General features: G+C 41.0%; 1 protein-coding gene across 5 annotated transcripts in view; it reads left to right on the top strand.

Annotated features, from left to right (window-relative positions):
• The window catches only part of RALGAPB (Ral GTPase activating protein non-catalytic beta subunit), a 65168-nt gene that overhangs the window by 24699 nt on the left and 15844 nt on the right, over window positions 1-24625 (top strand). For 2 of the 5 annotated variants that reach the window (XM_015296242.3, XM_046902809.1), the window contains exons 10-24: window positions 85-120; window positions 1950-2151; window positions 3560-3727; window positions 4835-4949; window positions 5189-5336; window positions 7867-7931; window positions 9360-9492; window positions 11451-11584; window positions 14131-14313; window positions 16940-17091; window positions 18536-18723; window positions 20444-20550; window positions 22168-22320; window positions 22905-23114; window positions 24075-24233. In XM_015296242.3, the coding sequence (XP_015151728.1) occupies window positions 85-120; window positions 1950-2151; window positions 3560-3727; window positions 4835-4949; window positions 5189-5336; window positions 7867-7931; window positions 9360-9492; window positions 11451-11584; window positions 14131-14313; window positions 16940-17091; window positions 18536-18723; window positions 20444-20550; window positions 22168-22320; window positions 22905-23114; window positions 24075-24233 (2153 nt within the window). The remainder of the gene's footprint in view (window positions 1-84; window positions 121-1949; window positions 2152-3559; window positions 3728-4834; window positions 4950-5188; window positions 5337-7866; window positions 7932-9359; window positions 9493-11450; window positions 11585-14130; window positions 14314-16939; window positions 17092-18535; window positions 18724-20443; window positions 20551-22167; window positions 22321-22904; window positions 23115-24074; window positions 24234-24625) is intronic. The other 3 variants (XM_015296243.3, NM_001030846.3, XM_015296245.3) reach the window with 3 other exon arrangements.

The raw sequence follows: 24625 nt of genomic DNA, 5'->3' as shown, positions 1-24625 counted from the left end.
TATTACAATTTCACCATCTTAAAAGTATTTTATAACTACTGCTGTCCTTTGATTTGTTTCCATTTTATTTCTATTATCTTGCAGCATCTTTTATCCAAATTCTTCTTTCTTATAAATCTTGTAAGTAGGAACAAGTAGCTTTTCCTTAATTGCGGTCATGCTTTTCTTTTTCCATAATCCCATCTTTTATTTGTAAATTCATTCTCATTGTCTCTTGTAGCTTTTGCACTTTTACTTGAAAAAGACAAGTAATTTTTTTGTGTGTGTTTTTGAATGGGGAGGATTGTTGGCGAAAGCAAATTAATCTGCCTGAATCAGTCCCATCTTTTATGTACTTTAGTCTGTGATCATGTCATGAGTTTCAGGACTTTGCACTAACCATGTTTTTTTTACTTAAAGCTTATTTTACAGACCTAGTGTTTGATTTGTATGCATTGTGCATGTAGTGTTTTTTTTCCAACTACAGTATATTGCTGGATAGCTTATTTAGGACAAAAAACGGCTCATGGGAAGATGCATAAAGATTTGTGCTTATTTGCTACTTACGCTGTGAAAATTTCTAAGGTAACGATAGGTCAAACAATTTATAGACAAAAATTAACAGCAGGCGCTTGTCATTGGAAAGTTTCTTTTAAAAGAAACACAAACAAGCAACAAAAACTAAATCCAAACAAAAATCTTATCCACAAATGAAAAAGTATTCCATACGTCCAAGTGTTCAGGTCTTGGTTTGCAAGACTGACTGTGAACCTGATACTCCCGAGTATCCCAGGCATGAGATAGAGTGGGTTCTCTGGTACTGGTAGAGTCGTTAGCTTGATTCATTAGGAGCACACACTATTTGTTCTCTTTGGTCTTGTAGCTGATAAAACATCTGAAGATCAGCATAGCCTTAGCTAAAAATGAGAAGAAAATGCTGCCTCTGCCATTAGTATTTCAATAATGAATTTTTTACTGTTTTTTTTTTTTTTTTTCCCTACCCCTTTGGCCATTGAGGGCATTATACACAGATTTGCTTTGGTTGCCATTTTAGAAGAAATGAAGAAGCCAGCGAGATGAGTAGCCTTTTGCATCCTATGTGTCTGATACTGATGTGTGAAAGGTGTACTGGAAAAAAGACGTGAATTGAATTGAGTTGGACTGGCAGAGCCATCCTGCAGGAACAGAGCACAGAGCTAAGCAGGATCACAGAATGGCTTAGGTTGGGAGGGACCTTAAAGATCACTGAGCTCCACTTCCCCTGCTGTAACCAGAACCCAGAACCCAGTCACACTGTGGTGACGGTGATCTCTCAAGATGTCTGCAAAGCACATTGTGTGTTCGCACACACGGGAGGCCTGCCCTCCTGGCAGCTTCCATCTGGGAGCACTCTGAGCTCATACGGAGGGAGAGGGGACCAAAGCAGGGAGAGGCTCTCAGCAGATTTCTTTCTTACAGTGGGTACTTTGGAATTCTTGGATTTTTTTCTTCCTTTTTAAATAAATCATTTATGTTTATGCAACGTAATTGGATCGAAGTAGTTTGATGTTCAGAGCAAGATAGGCAATCAGTCAGTTGCAAGTAAGCACTTGCGTGGAGGTGATAGTAATGGCACAGTGAAAAATGTGTTTTAAGGGTGCAAGGAAAGTCATTTTCTGGAGGTGAGAACAAGGCGAGGAAGATCCTTGTCCTCTGAGAGGATAGGGAGGTATTGCTGGGTACAAGGAGACACTTCCCAACACAAAATTGGGATTTACTTCAGAATATGAAGGTCAATCGTTGCAGTCCTTACAAGGACAAAAGTTAGTTATAGCCTCAAACAGTTCCTAAACAGAGGCATTGACTCAAATACAGTGAACTAACAGCTTCATGATAACTGCTAAATTGGACTTGATCTTTGTGTCCAGGATCCCATGAGCCTATTATATATGTTAACAAACAAAGTGAAATGCTGTTTTTTCTCTTCCCAGCTATAGCAACTCAAGCTAGTGTGGAGTTTCGCCGGAAGGGATCCCAAATGTCCACAGATACAATGGCTTCCAATCCTTTGTTTGATGCCAGTGAATTCCCAGACAACTATGAAGCAGGAAGGGCAGAGGCATGCGGGACACTGTGTAGGATATTTTGTAGCAAGAAGACTGGGGAGGAAATATTACCAGCTTACTTATCCCGGTACTAACCTATCTTCCAGTTACTTTATTGGTGTAATTTTATGGTGCGAAGGATTTTGCAGCGCATAACATTCAGTTACTGTCTGAATCCTGTGCTGCCAGCTCTAAGAGCCTGGTTGGCCTGCGCATGGCACAGACAGAGCTCCCTCTGTAAACCAAGTGTTGGCTTTGTCTTCTCATGGTGCTGGTTTCCATTGGGCTTCCTTCAAGCTCTAGTTGAGGGGAAGCCCCTCCAGCAGCTGCAGGGAACGTTTTTTGGTCATTTTGACACTTGAAGGTTTTTAAACTTGCCACTGAACTCTGGTAAGATGGACAAAAGCGTGCAGATGTGAGACTGTGTTTTGTTAGACTGCAAGGGGTGTTATGTTGTCAAGAAACACTGGAATGGAGAATGTATATATTTTAAATGATTTTTACATACAAAAATGCACAAATATTCTATTGTTTATTTATTTACAATTTTTTTTTTATTTTCATCCTGAACTACTTTGATTTTCAGTTTAATTTCTATTAAAAGAAGGCCATCCTGCCTATCAGTCTTGGTTTTTCCAACCTTTTTGGTTAAAAAATAGCAAAATCCAGAGTCAGAGAATCAATTTTATAAACAATAACTCTCTCAACTGTTCAATTACCTTTGCACCGTAGGTGGCATCAAAACTTATGGAAGACTGAACCATTTTAGTTCATGTATGTGGTAGTGCTATATGCATTAGAAGGTCTGTTTTTCTTACACAGTCAGATTCCTCTATTTTGTTAAGTTGTGGAGGGTTTTTTTTTTTGTGTGTGTGTGTGTGTGTGTGTTTTAGTATAAATACACTTTAACATAAAACCTGTAGAGGAATCTAACTGCTTCAAGAGACAAGGTACTCTGCGATGATGGCCAGCTAGATAAGGTGTTTCATACCCCTCTGTTTTTTCATTTGGAATGGATGATTTATATTTTCCTTCTCGTTTTCCAGATGTTAGAATTGCTGTCACAGTGTTGTTCCCCCCCCCCCCAGGGATTTTGCAGTATTTTTCTTCTGTGCTAGGGAATTAGAACCAAAGTCTCATTTACACCCTTACATGGGAAGGCGGTAGCAGGGGGAGCACTGTTAGCAAACAGCTATGCTGTAGCTGCAGCAGCTCCCAACCCCTGAGCTGCAACAAGGCAGATTTTTCAGCAGAATGGTGCTCTGCTGGCTTTTCACATGTAATATGTATGATTAGTGTGGCTTTTTTTGAAAGCTAGCTAACTGCACTTGCCTGTGCTAACATAACTTTGTGGAATGCTCAGAAAAAAAACTTCTCTTAGCTCTGATTTTTAAGCTGTTCTATGTAGAAAAGGTCTAATTGCTGCACATTCATGTTCATGTGGAATGCTGATACTTTTTATGTGCAAATAATTCAATCTTATCTTTCTTTGTCAGATTTTACATGCTTTTAATTCAGGGTTTGCAGATAGCAGATTTTGTTTGCCACCCCGTTCTTGCCAGTGTTATTCTGAACTCCCCTCCTTTGTTCTGCTGTGACCTGAAAGGAATTGATGTCGTGGTTCCATATTTCATTTCGGCTCTTGAAACTATTTTGCCTGACAGGTAAATTGCTGTTTCCCTGTAGATGTTATCAGAAATATGGGGAGGTGTTTATCTTCTTGTTTATCTTCTGGGGTTTCTGTCATTCCTGGATGGCTTTCATGGGAGGAGTTCTGTAATGTGGGCCCCATGTTATGTATGTATGTGATAGTGATAACAGCAGCATTTTGTAAGCTCTGACTTTTCATTTCATTTCATGCAATTATTCTTAAAGTAATAACAGCCCACAAACACAAAACAGCGTGTTTGAGTTGTGTTATCTAAGTATTCATTACTAAAAAGCAGTAGCTACAAGAATAGGGAAAAGAAGTGCTTTAGCTCAAATACAGTTAAAGCCGACTTATTTTTAAGGAGAATTTTACAGCGTTCTGTACTGGCTGTTACTGCAGTGACTTTATTCAGAAAGTAACTTTACACATCGCTAAATGGAAAAAAATGATCATTTACACAGCCTAAGGAAGCTGGAGTAGGTTCCTAAACGAGAAGATATGCCCTTGTTTGTCGGAGCTGTACAGATTTCTGCATGTTTTGCTAAATAACTTAAGGCACTTATTACTGCTCTGTGCTTGCCTTCTTCTCCATATGTTGTATGTATTGATGCTGCATTTCAGTTTGAAGTTATACATAAACTATTATTCATCTTCTGAGCTTAAATCTGAGCTACTGCTTCTCGCGGGTGGATCTTACAAGTAGAATTTACTGGTGGCTTCATAAGAAATGTGATCTATTTTCAAGCAGAGTGTATTTTATACGCGATGCACACAAGCATATTCTGGGGATTTCTGGTAGAGCTGGGTTGGTGGGATTTGCAGTAAGCACGCAGAGACTTGTGGCTGGCACTTCCTGCCTTGAGGATGCAGAATATGAGTAATACTTTTGTTTGCTTAATGGTTCAGTGCAAAATACTTAATTCAGGCAGGAATTCATCATTTGCTAATTGTCTAATTGCAACTGCTAAAAAGTAAGAATCTTGAATCTAGGAAGAAACAGCTACATTGTATATTCCAAGTTATTTAAGACCAAGGGGTGGCAGTATATTTAATTTTCACTTAGATTTGGCTTCAAAATCCTACGAAAAGTTGATTAATTGTATGGTGCTTTGATTTGCAGAGAACTCTCAAAGTTTAAAATCTATGTAAACCCCACAGAGCTAAGAAGAGCTTCGATTAACATCTTGCTGTCTTTGTTGCCTCTTCCTCATCATTTTGGAACCGTAAAATCAGAGGTAATAACCTTACAGCTTTGTTTTACATATTGAATTTTGTCTTCCGGGTTGTGGAGCGGCGTTTGGGTGAGTTGTGGTGTTTGGCATTGTGTTTAGCCCTGAAACTCTTGGCACAAGTTTGACAGGAGCAATTTGTGCTGCAGATACTGACTTTTGAAAGCAATGCCATGCTGGTGTGTTTAATGTAAATATGGCATCAATTTCTAATTGATACTGAAATAAATTTATTGTTCCTTCAGGTTGTCCTGGAAGGGAAATTCAGCAATGATGACAGCTCAACATATGATAAACCAGTAACCTTCCTTTCCTTGAAGCTGAGGCTTGTGAATATACTTATAGGAGCTTTGCAAACTGAAACAGATCCCAACAACACTCAGATGATACTAGGTAATTTCAACATTTTTAATTTATCAATTGTGTTATGGAAGTGTCTTCATCTCTCCTAGAATAATTCGGTACGTTCATGTGATGCTTGGCAAGAAAAAAAGGTCCTGTCAGATCATCTTCTGTATAATCTCCCTCATATTCTTAGAGCATCTTTAAAAGCCTCACATTTTTTTTTAAGTAATCTCTCTACCATTCTAAATGTAATCTCTACCATGCTAAATGTAGAATGGCACTTGAAAAGTAAAAATAGAATTAAAGGACATTCTAGCAGTAGAAGCCAGTCATAACTCAGAATGGAAGTAGGAAGAAATGTTGTTCTGATATCGGTAAAAAATCTTGAGTAATGGATTACCGGGAACATTTCAGTTTTCGCCATGCTTGAGACTAGAAACAAATTGAAATACTGGGTAACAAGTAATCTAGCATTGGCAGAGTACAGATGGTATTTGTTTAGCACTGTGTCAATCCTTGCACAAAAGTTCCAGCATAGAGTCTGCAGATACATCATGGTTTGGCAACAAACTGTTCTTTGAGGTGGTTGGATGTGTTAACGTGTCAGTGCTGAGGAAGTAAGTAGAAGCTGGAATCTTAAATAGTGCACAGTCTGTTAAGCAGATGTATTTTCAGGCAGGTAAAAATGTTGTTGCCTCACACTTTTTTTTCCCTGATTTGCTTCCCTCTCATTATGTAAAAGTACTTTTTCTCACTTATAGTGTCCTCAAAATAGTTACCATGCTATTTTCCTTTAACAGTTTAAAAAGCAAGTGGATTTACACTGGGGTGTAAATCTGACTGGCTCTGGAAGCCTGCCTGGATAACAGGAGAGGGAGGAAAAAGTGCATAAGCAATGAAGTGAATGGAAACAAATCCAGTCTGCAAAGTCTTTCTGAAAGCTGTTCTTTCAAGACAACTCTTGAAACCTTTTCTGTACAAGTAGAAGACATGTGGATAATAATTCTGAAGGATGATTTGCAGCCAGTGCTGCAAGTGAAGGGATGAGGATGTGTGTGGTTTCTAAGTGATTCTCACAGAGCGTCAGTGCACGTGTGGCTGTATCAGCTGCGGCGTGGGTGATGTTCTGTTAAATCCTACCCATGCGTATGGGTATGCCTCCACTAAAGGCTGGTGTCTGCATCCCAGCTGTGCAGATACTCTGAGATGTTTTTTTACTGTTACTTGGCAGACTGATCTTACTGCTTTGTTTCTTCAATTTTCCTATTGTTAGCTACACACATAACAGAAGTTTATGTCCTGCTGGCTTTAGTTGGAGAGAATTCATGAGTCTGTAGCTTAGCCAGAGATTCTTGCATGTGCCACCGGCCTCTCAGAAACATTGGTGTTTATTTCCAGCTGCTTATTAAATATTTGACAACAACTGGGGTGTTTTCCTTCCTACAGCAACTGTTTTTCTCCTAAGCCCTCATGGCTGGGTTGGAGAAAAAATAATGCATCTACAGGCTGTGTGCACCACTTGACATAAGGCATCCAGAATACATCGTCAGTTTTAGTTTACCTGTGTATCACTCTTGTTCGTAGCTTTCTCTCCCAGGCTAGATTTTTCTGTCTATCTGCTGTTTGATTCGAATGCAGTATTAAAAAAAAAAAAAAAAAAAAAAAAAGGCATAAAAAATTGGATCCTGGAGGTCACTTGTAGATAAAGAGAGTTTTGGTGTGTCATGCCTCTGATGATGCTCTGACTTCCTGATTTTGCAATTTGGTTTAACATTTTTGCTAAACTGAAATGAAATTTATATTTACTTTAATAATCTGTGAGCTTGGAGAGCAGTGTTGGAAATATTGCCCTAGGTTTTGGACAGAAACATCTCTATAAAAATGCTTGTGCTAGAGTGGATTTGGGGTTCATTTAATGGGTCCTTGATCATTATGAGAATGATTGTGGTCTCGTGTTGATGTCTTAAGGGTTGCTGGATGGAGCAGATCTTACCTTCCAACAGGCTGCTGCCTGTACTGGCAGCCCCTTAAGTAGTGAAAGCACATTTTTGTTTGCCAGTTACCAGGTACCTTTTGGCTCTTAATGGCCAAACTGAGGAAGGGAGGCTCCTTGTGCCAGACACAGAGAGGAGCCCAGACAGTACTGTGTAACCCTTGAGGTGGCTTTGGATTACACACAGTGCACTTGAGCTGTCTGTTACCTAACAAATGCTGCTTTTTTACTCACAAAATCAGTAAACCTCTTTAAATGTAACCTGAGTTTTTAAATGAGCACAATCTGTTGGGAGACGGGGGAACATTCCAGCTCTTCTGTGAAACAAGAATCCTTCTGAACTGAGGAATTCAGGAAACTTATGTTCAAAGTGTTTTTAAAATAGCCGAAAGAATTCTGTCTCAGTTCTCACCTGCATCAAATTGCTAAGCCTGAAGCAAATCCTTGTGTTTTATAAAACTCATATAAAAGCTCTGTATAAATCAGGAAGGAGATTCTGGATGCTAGACCTTCAGTGCTTCTCTACACTGTAGCCGTAAGTATTCTACTGTGGCTTTTAGTTACCTCTCCTGTCTAATTCTTCAGGTGCAATGTTGAATATTGTTCAAGACTCAGCACTGTTAGAAGCCATTGGCTGCCAAATGGAAACGGTAAGATTTGTTTTGTTGTTGTTTATGAAGTTATTGCTTCATTAAAAATGAAATTCATTTTATCTGCGGTTTAAATAAGTTCAGACCAGAGGTATGATCACATTTTCCCATCTGAAAGTATCCTTTGTTATAGAGAATTCTGTTCAGAAAATCTTTTCGGTACTTAAAACTCACTTTCAGTTTCATGGAATCATTAAGGTTGGAAAAGACCACTAAGATCATCTAGTCCAATGTTAGCCCATCACCACTGTGCCCACTAAACCATGTCCCTCGATGGACAGTGACTCCAACACCTCCCTGGGCATCCTGTGCCAATGCCTGACCACTCTTTTTAAGAAAATTTCCCTAATATCTTACCTGAAGCTCTCCAGGTGCAATTTAAGGCCATTACCTCTCATCCTATTACTAATCAGCTGGGAGAAAAAGCTGACCCTCACCTCACTACAACATCCTTTCAGATGATTGTAGAGAGGGATGAGGTTTCCCCTGAGCCTCCTCTTCTCCAGACTGAGCCATCCCAGTTCCCTCAGCTGCTCCTCATAATCTTGTGCTCCAGACCCCTCACAGCTCCATTGCCTTTCTCTGGACACACTCCATGGTCTCAATATCTTTCTTGTAGCAAGAGGCCCAACACTGAACACAGCACTCGAGGTGCAGCCTCATCCGTACCAAGATGAGGGGGATCAGCACCTCCTTACTCCTGGTGGCTGTGCTATTTCTGACACAAGCCAGGATGCCATTGGCCTTCTTGGCCACCTGGGCTCACTGCTGGCTCACATTCAGCCAGCTGTCAGCTAAAACCTCCAGACCCTTTTTCTCTGTGCAACTTTCCAGCCACTCTGCGCCAAGCCTGTAGCAATGCATGGAGTTGTGATCAAAGGGCATGACTCTGCAGTCGGTCTTACTGAAGCTCACGCAGTTGGCCTCAGCCCATCGATCAGCCTGTTTGGACCCCTCTGTAGGGCCTTCCCACCCCCAGGCAGATCGATGCTTCCTCCCAACTTGGTGTCATCTGCAAACGTACTGAGGGTGCACTTGATCCCCTCATCCAGATCATCAGTAATGCTGTTAAACAGGACTGGCACCAATACTGACCCCTGAGGAACACCTCTTGTGACCGGCTGCCAGCTGGATGTAATTCCGTTCACCACCACACTCTGGGCCCTGCCCTGCAGGCAGTTCTTTACCCAGTGAAGAGTGCACCTGTCCCAGCCATGGGCTGCCAGCTTCTCCAGCAGAATACTGTGGGAAACAGTGTGAAAGGCTTTGCTGAAGTCTAGGTAGACTACGTCAGCAGCCTTTCCATCCTCTACCAGGCGAGTCACTTGTTTGTAGAAGAAGATGATGTTGGTCTTTAACAATGGTGGCTAGATTACGTTCTTGCTGGGCTTTCACCTTTCTAATTGTTATTTTTTTCTAAATTTGCAGAATGGTGGCGAAAATAACCTCTTCAAAAGCCACAGTCGTACTAACAGTGGCATTAGTACTGCAAGTGGGGGCAGTACGGAGCCTACAACACCAGATAGTGAACGACCAGCACAAGCCCTTCTAAGGGATTATGGTAAGGACAGCTCTTTGGAAAAAATGGTATTATTATATCCTAACTTGATTTTTTTTCCCCTTTTGTAGTTCTGGCTAATACATTAACGTGTGTGGGTGTTTTGAAGCCAAGGTATACTCCTTTGTTCATGGCTGATTTCATCCCATCTGCGCCCATGTGTGGTGCTCATGTGTACTGGTTCGTTCTATGTTAATTGGTTTTTAACCTGCTAAAGGACTCTCCCAATACAATTTTTAAAAAAGCTTATGGAAAACTGTTTTACTTTATCACGTGTTTTCAAGATGTCTAATTTTCATGAACAGTAATGCAGTAAATGTATACGAGTGCAAATTAATGGCTTCATTCATTTTGGTAGCATTTCAAGTTTAGTAGCATACCTTTTCTTAACTGTTTTTAAAGACCATTTGGGGGACTCCTGTTTCTACAGAATAAAGAAGCAGAATGCTTGCAATGTGTCAGTTGTTATAACAAGATTTCTTCAATTAACATTGGTTTGTTATGTCTTGTACTGTGCCTTTTTTGGATCTTTGTAGTAGAATTCATGTCCTACTAAGTCTATGTGGTAAGACAGCTGAATGTGGAGATTCTGGAATTGCATTTGCTCCTTCACGCTTTAGCAGTGCAATTAATGTTAGCTGATGAAGTGAATATGAGAACAGACCACCTTGTAGGCTAGGTGGGAAACCCTGTTCTCAGCAGATAAAAATGTTTCTTCCCCCCAGTTCTCAATGCAGGAAGAGAGTGATTAGTGGGAAAGATTTTAGCGTATTGTATATGTATATGGTATATCCAGATACAGGGATTTAGGTAAGTTTGTTAGTGATTTCGCTAAAGGATTTGTCTGAAATGATTTGAAGTGCTGTTTTTTACCACACCACCTTAATTATGTATATGATTTGTATGTTTTCATTGGCAATTGTTTCTGGCACCTCACAAGGTAAAATGTTTCTTTGTAAGGTTAAAAAAAACCACATGCTTTAAGTCATTGAGTCGCTGACTTTTCAAACCATAGCGTAAATTGAAAGATATTTTTTGTAATATTTTGGCTCCAAACTTGTTGGCATTATTGATTCATTTTACTAGATTTAAAAAAAAATCCTCTACCCACAAGGTAAGGTTATAATACACTTACGAAAGGAATTATAGCATTTCTGCTGAATGCTTGAAGGGAAAATTGAAAACCAGATGGTTTATTTTTACTGGTTAACTGTAGCTGACATTTGAATCTGCTGCTAGGCTGACAGAGAACACTGGTGCTGAAATGAATTTGCCTGCTTCAGTTTTAGCACATGTATATAATATTTGTGTTCCTAATGCTATGAAGTTATGAGCAACTGCTCCTAAAAGCACGTCTTTGTTTTTAATTTTAGCCAAAGGCTCAGGAAAATTAAACATTTAGAAACAGTTATATTTTTTCTTCCAGGATGGTTTCTTTCATTATCTACACGTAAATACCTAATGCAGCTTCTGATAAATACTGTGTATAGAGAGGATAGGTAACTTCTGGCTTAGGTATCTGAAGTTACATGTACTCTGTTGGCTCGTTACTATGACTCAATATGAGTACTGATGTCTAACATACATGACTAATGTCTAAATTCTTCTGAGTCTGCAAGACATTGCAGCAGTGTAAGCACGGTAGCAAACAACAGCACAACCCAACACAAGCTGTTCCGTTGCTGAAATGCATCCGGGTGCTGTGATTGTCCAAAACGCCTTTAAAAGAAAGAAAACCAAATTGAGATAAGGTGCTAATCTGAATACATTTGTATAGTGTACTGGTGTTGCATACAGGGGAGTTAGCCTGTGCAAGAGAGACCAAATTTCCAGATTCTGGGTTGTGTATAATTTGTGTCCGTATCGTGGCTGCTTTGGCTTGTTCCTGTGCTTTGCTTATTGTTACTAATGCTTAGTTATTTTCCCTCCCTGTGGTATGTGTTACTGGGGTTATATCCTAGCTCTTAATACAGATACGGCTGCAGGACTTCTGATACGCAGCATTCATCTGGTGACCCAAAGGCTCAACTCGCAGTGGAGGCAGGACATGAGCATCTCACTGGCTGCGTTGGAACTTCTCTCTGGATTGGCAAAGGTGAGAGATGGAGTTTTGGTTACTCCAGCCTCTTCTCAAAGGGATGATTCCTGCTCTATTCAGGTGAAAGTCATGCTACCAGGCAGACATCTGCCAGCAGACATTCTATTTGGAGAAAAGAAGGTGCAGTCCTCCTTTTGTAGCATTGCTCTGTCTTATCCTAATGTACGTACTCAGTGATTTTAGTGAAATGAGTGCAGTAAATGCCTTTGGGCTGAAGGTGAAGCTCAGGGTGGGTGGTTCAGATACACGTAGCTCTACTGTGTGATTCTGGCTGATTTTAGCTGGATGGCTTCTAATCGTTCTCATGGATTCACATGTGTGTGGTTTTGCTTTGCTTTGTGTTTTGGTTCTGTTTTGTTGTTACTGTTTCTTTACACTGCAGTGTGTGAATCTGACATATTAGGTTGAACAGCTGAAGGAAAACCATACCAGTAAGCTTCCAGTGGGCAGTGTGTGGGCTTCAGCTCATAGTTTTCAACCCACTGTGAACCATTCCTCATAGGTTACTTTGTTAGATGTTTCTAAGGCTGGTTGCACAGTGAGTGGACAAACTGAGCAAGAGCTTCTGTTGCTGCTGATCCAGGTTGGAAATAGGCCAGGGCATTAAAAAATTGGATTGCCCTTTTTGTATGTGTCGTGCCTACTTTTTTCCTTTTGTGTCACGTGGGAAGTAATTTTCTGAGCTATGTGTAACACCGTTTTAATGTGAAGGTGTCACCTGCTCGGGGGCTTTGTCTACACACAGCTCTGTTCCTCAGACTAGATGTGCTGTTTCTTTTCACCACTTACCAGCTGAACCACTCCTGTTTTATTTTAGCACCCTCAGCTATGATCTATGTCACTCAACTATAAGGAGACTCACCTGGCAAGTAGCTGGAATAATTAGCAAGTTAGTGAATAGTAAATAACTAAAGCTACTGGGTTGGGGTGTCCTTTTTTGATGAAAAGTAAAATATCCTTTTCTGCTTTAGGGCTTTTGTTCCCAATCTGGACTGCATGGTGTTTGTTAAGCAATGCTTTGGTGTATTTACAGCAGCCACAATGAACTGGCGCAGCAGCTGGGCATTCCCTGATGTATTCCCTTTGAATATGTATGTCACAGGGCTCTTCTAAAGCTTGGAGTCAGTATTGAGCCATCGTGGGCTGCGTGCTGCTTTCATTTCTGCAGTCGCATGAGCTGAAGGACACGTTTGAAAGTATTCTGCAATGAGTTCAAACGTGGTTTTGGAGTGTTCCAGAGCACCATACAGAATCAGGGGTTCCTGATTAAGCTGGGATATCCTCCTGTCCCCACTTTGTGCAGTGAGATGAGAATGTGAAAACACGTTTTCTACCCAGTTTAATATTAAACTCTGTAATCTTTGAATAATTCTCGAGGGACTGAAATGATTCTTTGGGGACATGCAGGGTAGTCCTCTTTCTCTTAGTAATGAATCACGTGGAAAGAAATCTCCATGTATTGCATAGCTGCAGAGTAGAGAACCCATTCTGCTTTCACCTTTGGAAACCACAATTCCCAAAGCCCTTCTCAGGTTAAGGGATGCCTTGTCCTGTATCCTTTCAGCTACAGGTTATTACTGGGACTTGGTACATTAGAAAAACCCTGTTTCCTGCAGGAGTGCTGGTTCCCCAACCTACTTATCCTAAGCTAATCTTAAAGGGACTCTGCCATATACCTTACGCTTCCAAAGGAAGTACTGTGTAGGGCTCCAAATTGTTGTACGTACCCTTGTTGAGTACAGCTGTCTGGCTTCATGTTGTCACCTGCAAAACCATTCAGCAGCATGCTGGTGGTGCCCCTCCAATAACGAATAAGACTTTATATGGCATAGTCAAACACTACAGAGTAGAAAAATCCAGGTTTAACTGAGTGCTCCTATGTCAGTTCACATGAAGAATAGAGAGATTTGGTGATTTGGTTAACTTCAAACTGCTGATCCTTGTCACTCAGTGTGCAATGCTCTTCGCTAGCCCTCGTGGTCCAGAGCCTTGCTCACTGAAGCCCATCTGGGCAGGGATAGGAGCTGAGGGGGTTTTCTGCAAATGAATTTTTTTCTGGTTAATCTGATTGTCTGAGCATGGTTTGTTCATTAGTGAGAAAGTGAAAGAAAATCACTGTGCTGACAGAATTTGCCTAGTGGAAAAGGATGGGAGCAGAATGAAGCCCCCTGGATGGAAGACTGGGCAGTGGATGGTTTCGTAGAGATACTGTGTGGACATGAGTGGGGCTGCTGTAGCTGAAGGAGAGGTCTTTGCTGAAAATCAGTTTAAAGTACACATTTATTCAGCTTGCAATCAATTTCAAACCAGATTGGTATCATTCTTGCTCTTGGAAATAAAGCCCAGCAATGTGGTGGCACTTTAATGCAGCATTTCTTTTACTTTCAGTATCCATCACTGTTTAACATTTTTACCATGAAATAGCTCAACTGTTTATTCACATTTCTTAAAACTGCATTTAGAAATGCTTTCCAAAGCCATTTCTTCTCTGAAAGGTTTTGTGGAGGAATTCTCACTTGACAGTCCTCTTCTCTTTGCTTTAGGTGAAAGTGCTTGTTGATTCCTCTGATCAAAAGAGAGCTATTAGTTCTGTATGCAGCTACATAGTGTTCCAGTGCAGCCGGCCAGCCCCGCTCCACTCCCGTGACCTTCACTCTGTGATAGTTGCAGCTTTCCAGTGCCTCTGTGTCTGGCTCACCGAGCATCCTGACATGCTGGATGAGAAGGTAAGAATCTCTGGTGTGTGTGTATTCTTAGCCCCCCAGATTGATTTGCCTTTTGTCCCCAGCTGTCAGTGTTTCAGACTTTAAAACAACATGTCTTTGTAGTTTTCAAAAGCATAGCAAGAATTTCAAAACTAGTTAACCTGGAAAATAGCTTTCAGTTTTGATTTCTCCTTTTCATTCACTGAGAATATTTTTGGCTACGCAACCACCTTTCATATTTATAAGAAAGTATTTTGATCTATCTTCTTGCTTTGTGAACTGAAAAAAAAAGAAAAAAACTCCTGAAATTGGAAAAGCAGAAAAATAATGGAGAAATATGAGAATTATTGGTGTATAAATAGTGTAGTTACCTGCAGCAGATAAGCTTCCCTAAAAGCAATGTGTTTTCTCATGTCTCAGCTCTTACCTATCTAAAGCATTTTCTAAATTTAACAGTGGAATTTCTTTAATGCTAATATTTTGATGATTATAAAGTCATAAGAATCATAGAATGGCTCGAGTTGAAAGGAACCTTAAAGATCAATGAGCCCCCTTGCCAAGGGCAGAGTTGCCAGTCATTATATCAGGCACCAGAGCGGGCTGCCCAGGGCTCCATCCAGCCTGGCCTTGAACACCTCCAGGGATGGGGCATCCCCAGCTTCTCAGGGCAGCAACACCAGTGCCTCACCACCGTCTGAGTACAGAATTTCTTCCAAATATCTAACCTGAATGTCCCCTATTTTAATTCAAAGCCATTCCCTCTCGTCCTATAACTATCAGACAGTGTAAAATGTCAGTCTCCCCTCTGTTTATAAGTCCCCTCCAAGTACTGGACAGCAGTGCTGTCTACCTGGAGTCTCCAGGCAGAACAAGCCCAACTACCTCAACCTTTCTTGATAGTAGAGATGCCCCAGCCCTCTGATCGTCTTCATGGCCTCTTCTGGACCCTCTCCGATTGCTCTGCATCCTTCCTGTGCTGGGGGCCCCAGGTCTGAACAGTTTTCCAGATGCAGTCTCACAAGGGCAGAGCAGAGGGGAAAAATCCCCTCCCTGCCCCACTGCCCCCTCTGTTGATGCAGCCCAGGGTACTGTTGGCTTTTCAGGCTGCAGTTGCACACTGCTGGCTCGTGACCAGCTTCTCATCCACCATGACCTTCCTTCTCCACAGGACTGCTCTGAAGGAATTCTTTTCCCAGTCTGTACGCATATCTGGGATTGCCCCGACCCCAGTGCAACACCCTGCACTTGGCCTTGTTGGACCTCATTAGGTTCATGTGGCCTGTCTGGGTCCCTTTGGGTGGGACTCCTGTTCCATTGCCTGCATCACTCAGTGTTGTCAGACTTGCTGAGAGTGCGCTCAATCTCATTGTCTGGGTCACTGATAAAGATGTTGAACAGCTCTGGTGCCAGGACTCACCCTTGGCGCCTTCACCAAGAAGTTTTCTAGAAGCTGAGCAAGGCAAAGCTTGATCCAAAGTAGTTTCCTGCGGGAGTTTGAAAAGAGCAGGGAATGAGAGATGCATGTTGCTGATCTGATCACCTCCTGTCATAGTCTCAAAAAAATCTTCATTTTTTTTTACATGGGCGTCTGCTTTCATTGTAGGTCTGCTTACAGTGGCAGCTGAGTAATCTGCATATATATGTAAAAAATAAAAGAATAGCAGACAGGGTTTTCAATAAAGATGCTTTCTGCATGCACTTTGGGATACTGGCAGTTGGTAGTAGGTAACCAGGAAAGGGGTGATTTCCTCGGATATGGCACAGCACAGGTTATAAAGTTACATTATGCTTTGTTGGTTGTTTTTTTTGTTTTGTTTTGTTTTGTTTTTGCTTATTTTTCTGCATGAATTGTGAATTCAAGAAGCCAAAGTGCAGAACCCCGCCTGGTTTCTGGTGGTAAAAACCAATGATTTATTTGTGTTCTGATTGCAGACAGCTACTTGTTTGTGAGAAAGCTTTTCTCTTGCTTAAGCCATCAGATCAGAACTGCTGTTGTAGCAATCCAGATATTTTCAGTAAATGATTTTGCATTGAGCAGTATTGGTCAGTCAGTAGCACTGATCCCAGGCTGCTGACCTCTTCTCTCATACGTTTGTTGATACTTTGCTGTGTACTTTTAGAACACAGTTGTTGTTCTCTGGATAAATTAGATACCACCATATATTTTCCTTCCTTATGGATGCCGTTGGCAATTGAAAGATTCAGAAATTTTTTTTTGCAATTTTCCAGATGAGTTCATTCCTAATATCCTTAGAACTTAATTAAATTTTCTGCAGATAATTTCAGAAATGCATTTATCTTTTAAAATATGTTTATATTTTTCAATTGCATTCCTAGCCCTCTTGGCTGTTTTGTACATGTCTAATGGAATATGTTGTGTATATATTAATTCAGAGCACTTTCTAGCATTAGATATAGAGGCATACTAACACAATTAGACATCTATATACAGAGAAAATATAATTCCTCTAGCAAATGTGATCTTATTTCAACACTGTCTGTTAAAATAATTTTCTGCCTTTATCTCTGAGCTCGTACCAGAAGCAGCACACTGCTTAAATGAGTCATCTGTTGCTGTTTCTCTGAGGTCTCTCTGAGGCGTCTGTTAGAGTGCTTCTGTTTTAAGGTAGTTCCTCATGTGTTTTAGGATTGTCTAAAAGAAGTACTGGAGATTGTGGAGCTGGGTATTTCAGGAAGTAAATCCAAGAGCAGTGAGCAAGAGGTGAAGTACAAAGGAGATAAGGAGCCAAACCCTGCATCCATGAGAGTGAAGGATGCTGCTGAAGCTACATTAACATGGTATGTTATTTCTCAGAGCGTGTTCATTGTTCAGCATTGCTTTGTCAGAGTATGTCTTATTGAGGGGTTTCCACCTGCTGTGTAGTTGGGAGCATCTGAAAAGTCATCCAGAAGTTCCTTCTGGTTTGTCTTTTGGGCAGGGTTGTCCTGTGCTCTGCCTTTGTTGTCTTCCCCCTCCCATTACAGACATCCAGCAAGAAGATTCCTGTAATTGCTATCTTCTTTCTGCCTCTTCCTTTCCTTGGAGAACAAAACCTTCCTGCAGCCCCTGGTGTTCCACTCTTTGACAGTGCAGAGAGCAGCTCCTTGTGTCTCCCACTTCCCCCTGTCAGCTTGTCCTTCCATTCTCACAGCCTTCTCCTTGGCCTGACAAGTTATGCTTTCCCCATACTGATGGGAAAGCCGATAGACACTGACTCCTGTGTAACACAGCAGGCAGTGACACACGTAGCAGGCATAAGTTAAGGCAGTGTGGGACATCATTCTACCCCCAGAACTGGGCTTGCTTAATAGATCTGGGAGACTGCTGGAAATGTGATTGCAGATGATGTGTGGGTTGGGGAGAGGGAGCACAGAAGTAAATTGAGATTCACTCCAGAGAAGCTGAAAAGCGCTGTTTTACTGGATGAATAGCATGATGGTGTAGACAGGACAAACTGAAGATGAGTAGGATAAATGTGTTGCAAAAGGTGAGAGCTGCTTGCTTAGTTTGTTTGTTTTACTTCCCAATAAAGTCATTATAAACTTGACTATTAATAAAAACAACTGTGTAATTATGAAAGCAGCTTCTCATTGGAACTTCTGGACAAACCTTTCTTGTTGCCTGAAAGTGCCCTTTTTCTTTTGTTTAGAGGGATGCAGATATCTGTCTCCCAAAGGGAAAAGTGTGGCAGGAGGACTTCAGTAAATTTATTTTAGATCTGAGTGTAGCCCCATTCAGAACATATGAGCTCCAGTCAGTGACGCTGCATGGAAAGCTCAGCTCTTGTTGTTGGCTCCTGTCATAGAGGTTTTCTGTTGGGAAGATCCTGCACAATTTAAAATTATTTAAATATACATATTTTTAGGAGACTTGTGTATGCCTTGCTTGTTGGGATAGAACAGTGGGTTCAATTATGGAGGAGTATCTTAAATCATCCATAATATTCTTATAAGAACAAACATTAGAAAAGCCGTGGATTATTTTTTGCTTTGAAATGTATCTTACTGTCTTTATGACCTAGGTTATAGATGAACTTGTTGTATAGGCAGATTACTCTTCTTTGTAGGATTCTTGTACATTTTTTCTGGTTCTCTTTTAGGACAAGCTGATGGGATAGTGCAGGAATTGGTTTGTGCTAACCATAAGGGTAACTGCTATGAAGAATAGAGTGAGAGTCTGTGCTTGGGTGGAACAGTAGATCTTAATCTGTCGTGACTTCTTTCTTTCTTTTCCCATTTACAGTATTATGCAGTTACTTGGAGCATTCCCTTCTCCCAGCGGCCCTGCTTCCCCTTGCAGCTTAGTGAATGAAACCACATTGATTAAATATTCTCGCCTACCCACCATAAACAAGCATAGTTTCCGTTACTTTGTTTTGGATAACAGTGTCATCCTCGCAATGTTGGAGCAGCCTCTAGGGAATGAACAAAGTAAGTCCAACACTCACTGTTCCTTGTTCCTCTCATTAAAATTCCCAGCATGGAGATACAGGGGAAAAAAAAAAGAGATGCTACATCATGTGGTTCTCTCATGTTTCAAGACCTTACCTGGTCTGTGGGCATACAGCTGAATAGAATGCTGCTCTGGAATGAAGTGGCAGGGCTAACTTCCATGTCAGTGATAGTCGGACATATACAAGCCCTCCTAAGGAGTTCATGTAGTTGCCTTTCATCCTTTGAGACCAGATGCATGCAGCTGAATGCCATCAGAATGGTAGCTGATGGACAAAAGCAGTACCATTGTATTATGAAGGCTTCCATGCTTTCACCAAGGAGAGCTTCTATTAAAAAAATCTAGTATTTACACAATACTTTGAACTGAATAACTGATCTCCTTAAATTCCCCCTGTGAATCTTTGTGTATCAAAGCATCACCTAACAGAATTGATGAAACTCTTCTCCTGTACTGACTCCACCAACGCTAAGAGAAAAACTGTTTTTTTTTTTAATGAGTTGTGTTTCCAGAATGCTCCAATCTCATGGGGAGTCTCTGTACAGATCCTGCAGCCATTACCACACGTCCACCCTTGGTCTGGGTTGGAGCCAACATGTTCCTGACTGCAGTGGTGTGGAACATGCCAGAACAGCTGAGCACTTCTCACCCTTATTCTGCCTGTGCTAAATGAATTACTGTGGAATCCTGTAAAGCTATTATAATCTGCAATTAAATTAGCTTTACTTGCTGTGCAGAACTTGCTTACAAATCCCCTTTGAAATACAAGATTAATTGCAGTAATGCTTAAGTGTGTCAGCTCTGTTCTGAGGCAGACTGCTGAAGTGAATCATTGTGGGGCCTGATGCACTGCCCATGAAATGCCCACGGAGAAGTGCCCGTCTGGTAGTTACCCAGTGGTGTCAGTTGATGGTTTACATGCACAAAAGATAAGACACAGATCTTTGAAAGATGAAAAGCTGTAGAGGTAAGATTCCTCTTGTAGGGTGGCCTTTAAACCTCGAAGGGATGGAATCCCTGCCATAGAACCTTGTCTGTGCAAATGGCAAGGCACAGTGAGAGGACTGCAGTCTAAGCTGCTCTCTGAACAGAATCAATATTGAAGTCAGAGCAGGTTGCTCATGGCTTTGTGCAAGGTAGAGCTTGGAAGCCTTGGGGGACAGTTTCTCTGTCCCTGTACCAGTGCCTAGCTTCTTTTAGAAATGTTTTCACTACATAAAATCAGAATCTCCGTCTGTCCTACTTTGATCATTATGTCATGTCTTACCACCATTCTTATTGCCATTATTTGTGTGGGACCTTTTATGGAAACTAATAGGAGCATCATGGAAACCATGTTTCCATATGACCATTTGTTGTACCTAAACTGGCAGTGGCCAAATATTTTTTCTTTTTTTTTTTAATTCATGGGAATAATTTGGAGAGAAAAACAGTGGTCTGCATGAATTTGGACGAAGGTCACTTCTAATGGTGAAACAGAGCTGATCTGGCTACTGCTGAGCAGAGTAGTTCTCTGCTGCAGAGAGAGTGAGATTACATTCAGTGTTTACTCCTCACCAGAATATGTCTTCAGGGTCAGGGAGGGAGTTATCCTTGGAAACAAAATCTCTGTAATATGTATGCTTCTTTATGGTTTAATTGCTGTTCAATGAAGGATTTGTGATGACATATTCTTCTTTTCACCCATGTGCTTTGCAGATGACTCTTTCCCCTCTGTCACCGTTTTGATCCGTGGGACATCTGGAAGATTTGCCTGGGCCCAGCAACTCTGTCTTTTACCAAGAGGAGCTAAAGCAAATCAAAAGGTCTCTATCAAAGCCCATAAAGAAATCTTTAACTTAGAGACGTTCTGCAGAAATTCCACTAATGTGAGACAGCCCCACAGATCTGGTGATTATACATTAAGGCTGAGCCTTGGGGCCTTTAGCTGTAGGTAATGTGACGCATCTCTGGTGACTCTTTACAACTCGTGATTAATATTAAATATAGGCTGTAAAAGTACTGTTGCCTTCTAGGTTTGTGTAGGAGGGTGGGAGAACTCTCCTTATTCTCGTTTTTTTGAAAGCATCTTCTAAGCTGAAGATGCAGTGGACCGTTTGCTTAGTGCATGGGCACGGCTGGTGGGGGGCTGATGTTAGAATATCAGGCAAGGCTTTCGCAGCAGAAGGAACAAAGTCTGGAGATAATGTGTGAGATGCTGCTGAGAGAGCAGGTGTTAAAACTGCAGAGCTCAGTGTTGCAAAGATGGCTGTAAAGCTGCTGTGGAAAAATCTAGGTAGAGTTCGGAATGCTTCTGGACAGTAACAGTGGAGGATAAATGGCCCAGTCGTGTTTTAAGTAGAATCTCTTATTGCAGTTGCCTGGTGAATTATATCCTTGTGTTACCAAAATTTCTTTGTTTGTAAACATCTCCCAAATGTTCAAACTGTTCATATAATGTAGCTGAAATGTGGGCCTGTCAGTCTCAGCTGTCATGTTAGCATGTAGATGACTGTGATCTCTGCAGAGCAGCCCTTGGGATGACCCTTCACTGGATGCCTTTGGAGCTGTGCTGTCACTGGAGCTGAAGCGTTTTGCTAAATAGTGTCAGTTCAAGAGAGTTGCCTCCCACACCAAAGGAAAAGTCACACCTTGGCTGGAGACCTAACCAGTCTTAAGGGAACTGTTCCAACTTACAAGCATTACATAATTTCAAGATTTGCCATTTTTAAGTGTATTTGGTAGTGAATAAGTTCATAAAGCAGTGTTCAAGGTGTAATTAAAGGTCTCTCTTGCTTGGAGCTTACACACGTGCAAACCTGCAACCAGACCTTCCATTGCTTTCATTGGTAACTTCAGTTTTTCAATTACACAGTATAGCACAATACTGTAGCATTAGCAAAACTGCATGAGGATAGATGATGCAAGGCTTTTGCTACCCTGGTGGGACATCTCACTGCTGGCCCACTGCTGGCCCAGATGCTGCTGTTCACTTCAGGACTTCTCGGCTTCACTTGTTGAGCTCATCATAGTCAGTAAGGCATAGCTGTTAGCTTTCTTTAAACGTGGTTGGAATAAAATTTTAACCTAAAAATAAGATGTTGCCATGTAAGCTTGCTGTTTTTAACAGGATTTGCAACTGCTCAGAGTTAGGTGGTAAGCAAGCGCAATAAGTACAATGATTATAACCACCAAAAGGGTCAGAAAGGAGTCTTTCTGTTTTATTTTTATTTTTTAATCTACAGTGAGATTTTCAATTCAAGTCTATTCAAGTTTGAGGCATGTCTGAATGCTTTTTAACGATACCTCTCATGTAAGGATTAGTAGACCTGTGATGGGAGGGAGCATTTCCCATCTACTATAAGCGGGTATTGTCTACTGATGCAATCAGTGCTCTGAATGAAGCTGCTCCCCTCCCCCCCCCCCTTTTCTGTTTTTGTCAGACTTTTGTACCAGAACCTCGACCAGCTCCTAAAAATGATGTTGGATTGAAGTACAGTGTGAAGCACCGGCCTTTTCCTGAAGAAGTGGACAAGATTCCATTTGTGAAAGCAGACTTGAGCATTCCTGATTTACATGAAATTGTGAATGAGGAGGTAAGGGAGGTTTTGTCTTTAACTTCATTTTGCTCATTTTTTTGCCTGTTCACACACTAACTTCTTCTGCAGATTAATTCACATTACTTAATGGAATAATAAATTTTGAAGAAATGAATCTGTGCACTGCCCCAGGAAGATGGGAGTGCCTTGGATGTGCTCTTGGGGAGCACTGCTTGGCACAGGTTATTCCGGATTCCAATAGCCTGCATACCAGTATTGGTAGGAAGCAGTGGCTTGTGATTTGTTGAATCTTCAAGGGAGATGGAAGGGGCATTTGTTAGTTCTCCTGTGGTGTGAGTGTAAAAACAGAAGTATTTTAAAGCTTCGCAGTACTGCAGTTTTTATTCATTTAGGAGGAAGATGCCATATCTGATGTTGGGTGCATAAATTAGCAGCAGCTCTCCCAGGCAAACAGGATTGAGATATTCACTTTTAACCTTGCAAGGTCTCATTGACAGTGCTTTAGTAAACATCGTGGTGAAGTTGCAGCTGCTGCATGTGGCTTAGGGCTTTGCTAAATGACGGAGCTGTTGTAAGTGCTTTGAGAGTTTGGTATTTCATGTCTGTACAATGTATTTCAGCTTGAAGAGCGACATGAGAAGCTGAGGAATGGCATGGCCCAGCAGATTATTTTTGAGACTTCCATAGATCAGAGAAGCGAGGAGGAGTGGCGTAAGAAGAGCTTTCCTGATCCAATCACAGAGTGTAAGCCCCCGCCGCCAGCACAGGAGTTCCAGACAGCACGCCTGTTCCTCTCCCACTTTGGGTTTCTGTCGCTAGAGGCGTTGAAGGTGACCTGGTATTTCCTTGTGTTGTACTAATGGCATGAGTACCACTATGGCTTGGCTTAACAAAAGAGGAAAACTTAAGTTTCATTAGTGGAAGATTTTTTTGTGCAATGCCAGCTGCTTTTGTGCTGTCATCTGCTTGAGTAAGGCGTCTAATTTCCATCTTTCAGGGTTGAGAACAGGGTTGTGAAAGGCCTTGCCTGAGGCTGAACATCTGAATAGGTGACCATTAGTATAGTTTTGCAGTAGGTACGTTAACTCTCACATTCACCTGTTTGTATTTGGTGTTATTCTTACAACTTGAGTTAGGGATGCTTTGTAAGCATTTCTAAATGATGACTGCCATACAAGTTTCTGTTCCAGAAATTGTACTGAAGTACTCCAAAATGTTTACATATGGTTAAACCACATTTAGGTTGTACAGTCATCCCTTTTGAAGTTAAAATACCAACCGTGTATAGGAAAAAAACCCCACATTCTTAAATTGAAATTCTGCCTTCTATGTGAGAATTTTGCCTTTATTTGTTGCATTTTCTTCCAGAAAACTATCAGCGTTCGGAGGAAGTGTAGCTATTGCAAAAATAAAGAAGCTTAATATTGTGTATATTGCTGGTATATAGGTTACAGTAATAAAAACAAAGGCAGATACAATGCAGCTGTAGAGAGTAATGTGGCATTTTGAAAGTCTCTGCTGCTTTTGTTGTGGAATGGAGCATGTTTTGAACAAAATATTACTTGTATTTTACTTGGAAAATGTTAGTTTTCTTCTCCAAGGAGGATAAGTTAAATGCAACAAACTGTCAGACTTCTGCTTGCTGTTGATCATTTATAATATGTTTATATTGGATCAGATTTTTTTTTGTGTGACTTTGTTTCCTTTTTAATGGATCACTGTGAAAACCACAAAGATCCTTTCAAACAGGAATGTTTTTTTAAGCTACTGAGCTCTTATCTATCCAACAGGAGCCTGCTAACAGTCGTCTACCTCCTCACCTGATTGCACTTGACTCTACCCTGCCTGGGTTTTTTGATGACCTCGGGTACTTGGATTTATTGCCTTGCCGTCCTTTTGATACTGTTTTCATTTTCTACATGAAGGCGGGCCAGAAGACAAGCCAGGAGGTAAGAGAACACATAGAGCAGAGCACTGGAACCAGCAGTTATTGGCTTTGGCTTTATTTACCACATGAGATACAACAAACCACTGCGTATTTTTCATGTGAAAGGTGATTTATGTTATTATCTGCATTTAGGATTTCTGTGAAATCTTAATAAAACATTTTGTATATATGTGATTGAAAGGATGTATTTGTAGAATTCAAAGATTCCTATCAGAAATGTGTTTCAGTTTGTAGGGAAAGCTACAGTTTGTTCTTGGTATGTGCAATGTCCAGGTAATTTAATTTGATTTTGCTGTTAAACATATGTTAAAGAAATCAGAAACTTATTGCAAGAAAGTATTACTGCTTTGTAAGTCTTTACATTATACTATTTGTGCTGAAATGCGATTAGGT

Source organism: Gallus gallus, chromosome 20 (assembly GCF_016699485.2).
Source record: "Gallus gallus isolate bGalGal1 chromosome 20, bGalGal1.mat.broiler.GRCg7b, whole genome shotgun sequence".
Lineage (NCBI taxonomy): Eukaryota > Metazoa > Chordata > Aves > Galliformes > Phasianidae > Gallus > Gallus gallus.
The sequence above is the reverse complement of the archived record's forward strand: the minus strand, read 5'-3'. Positions and strand labels throughout refer to the sequence as shown.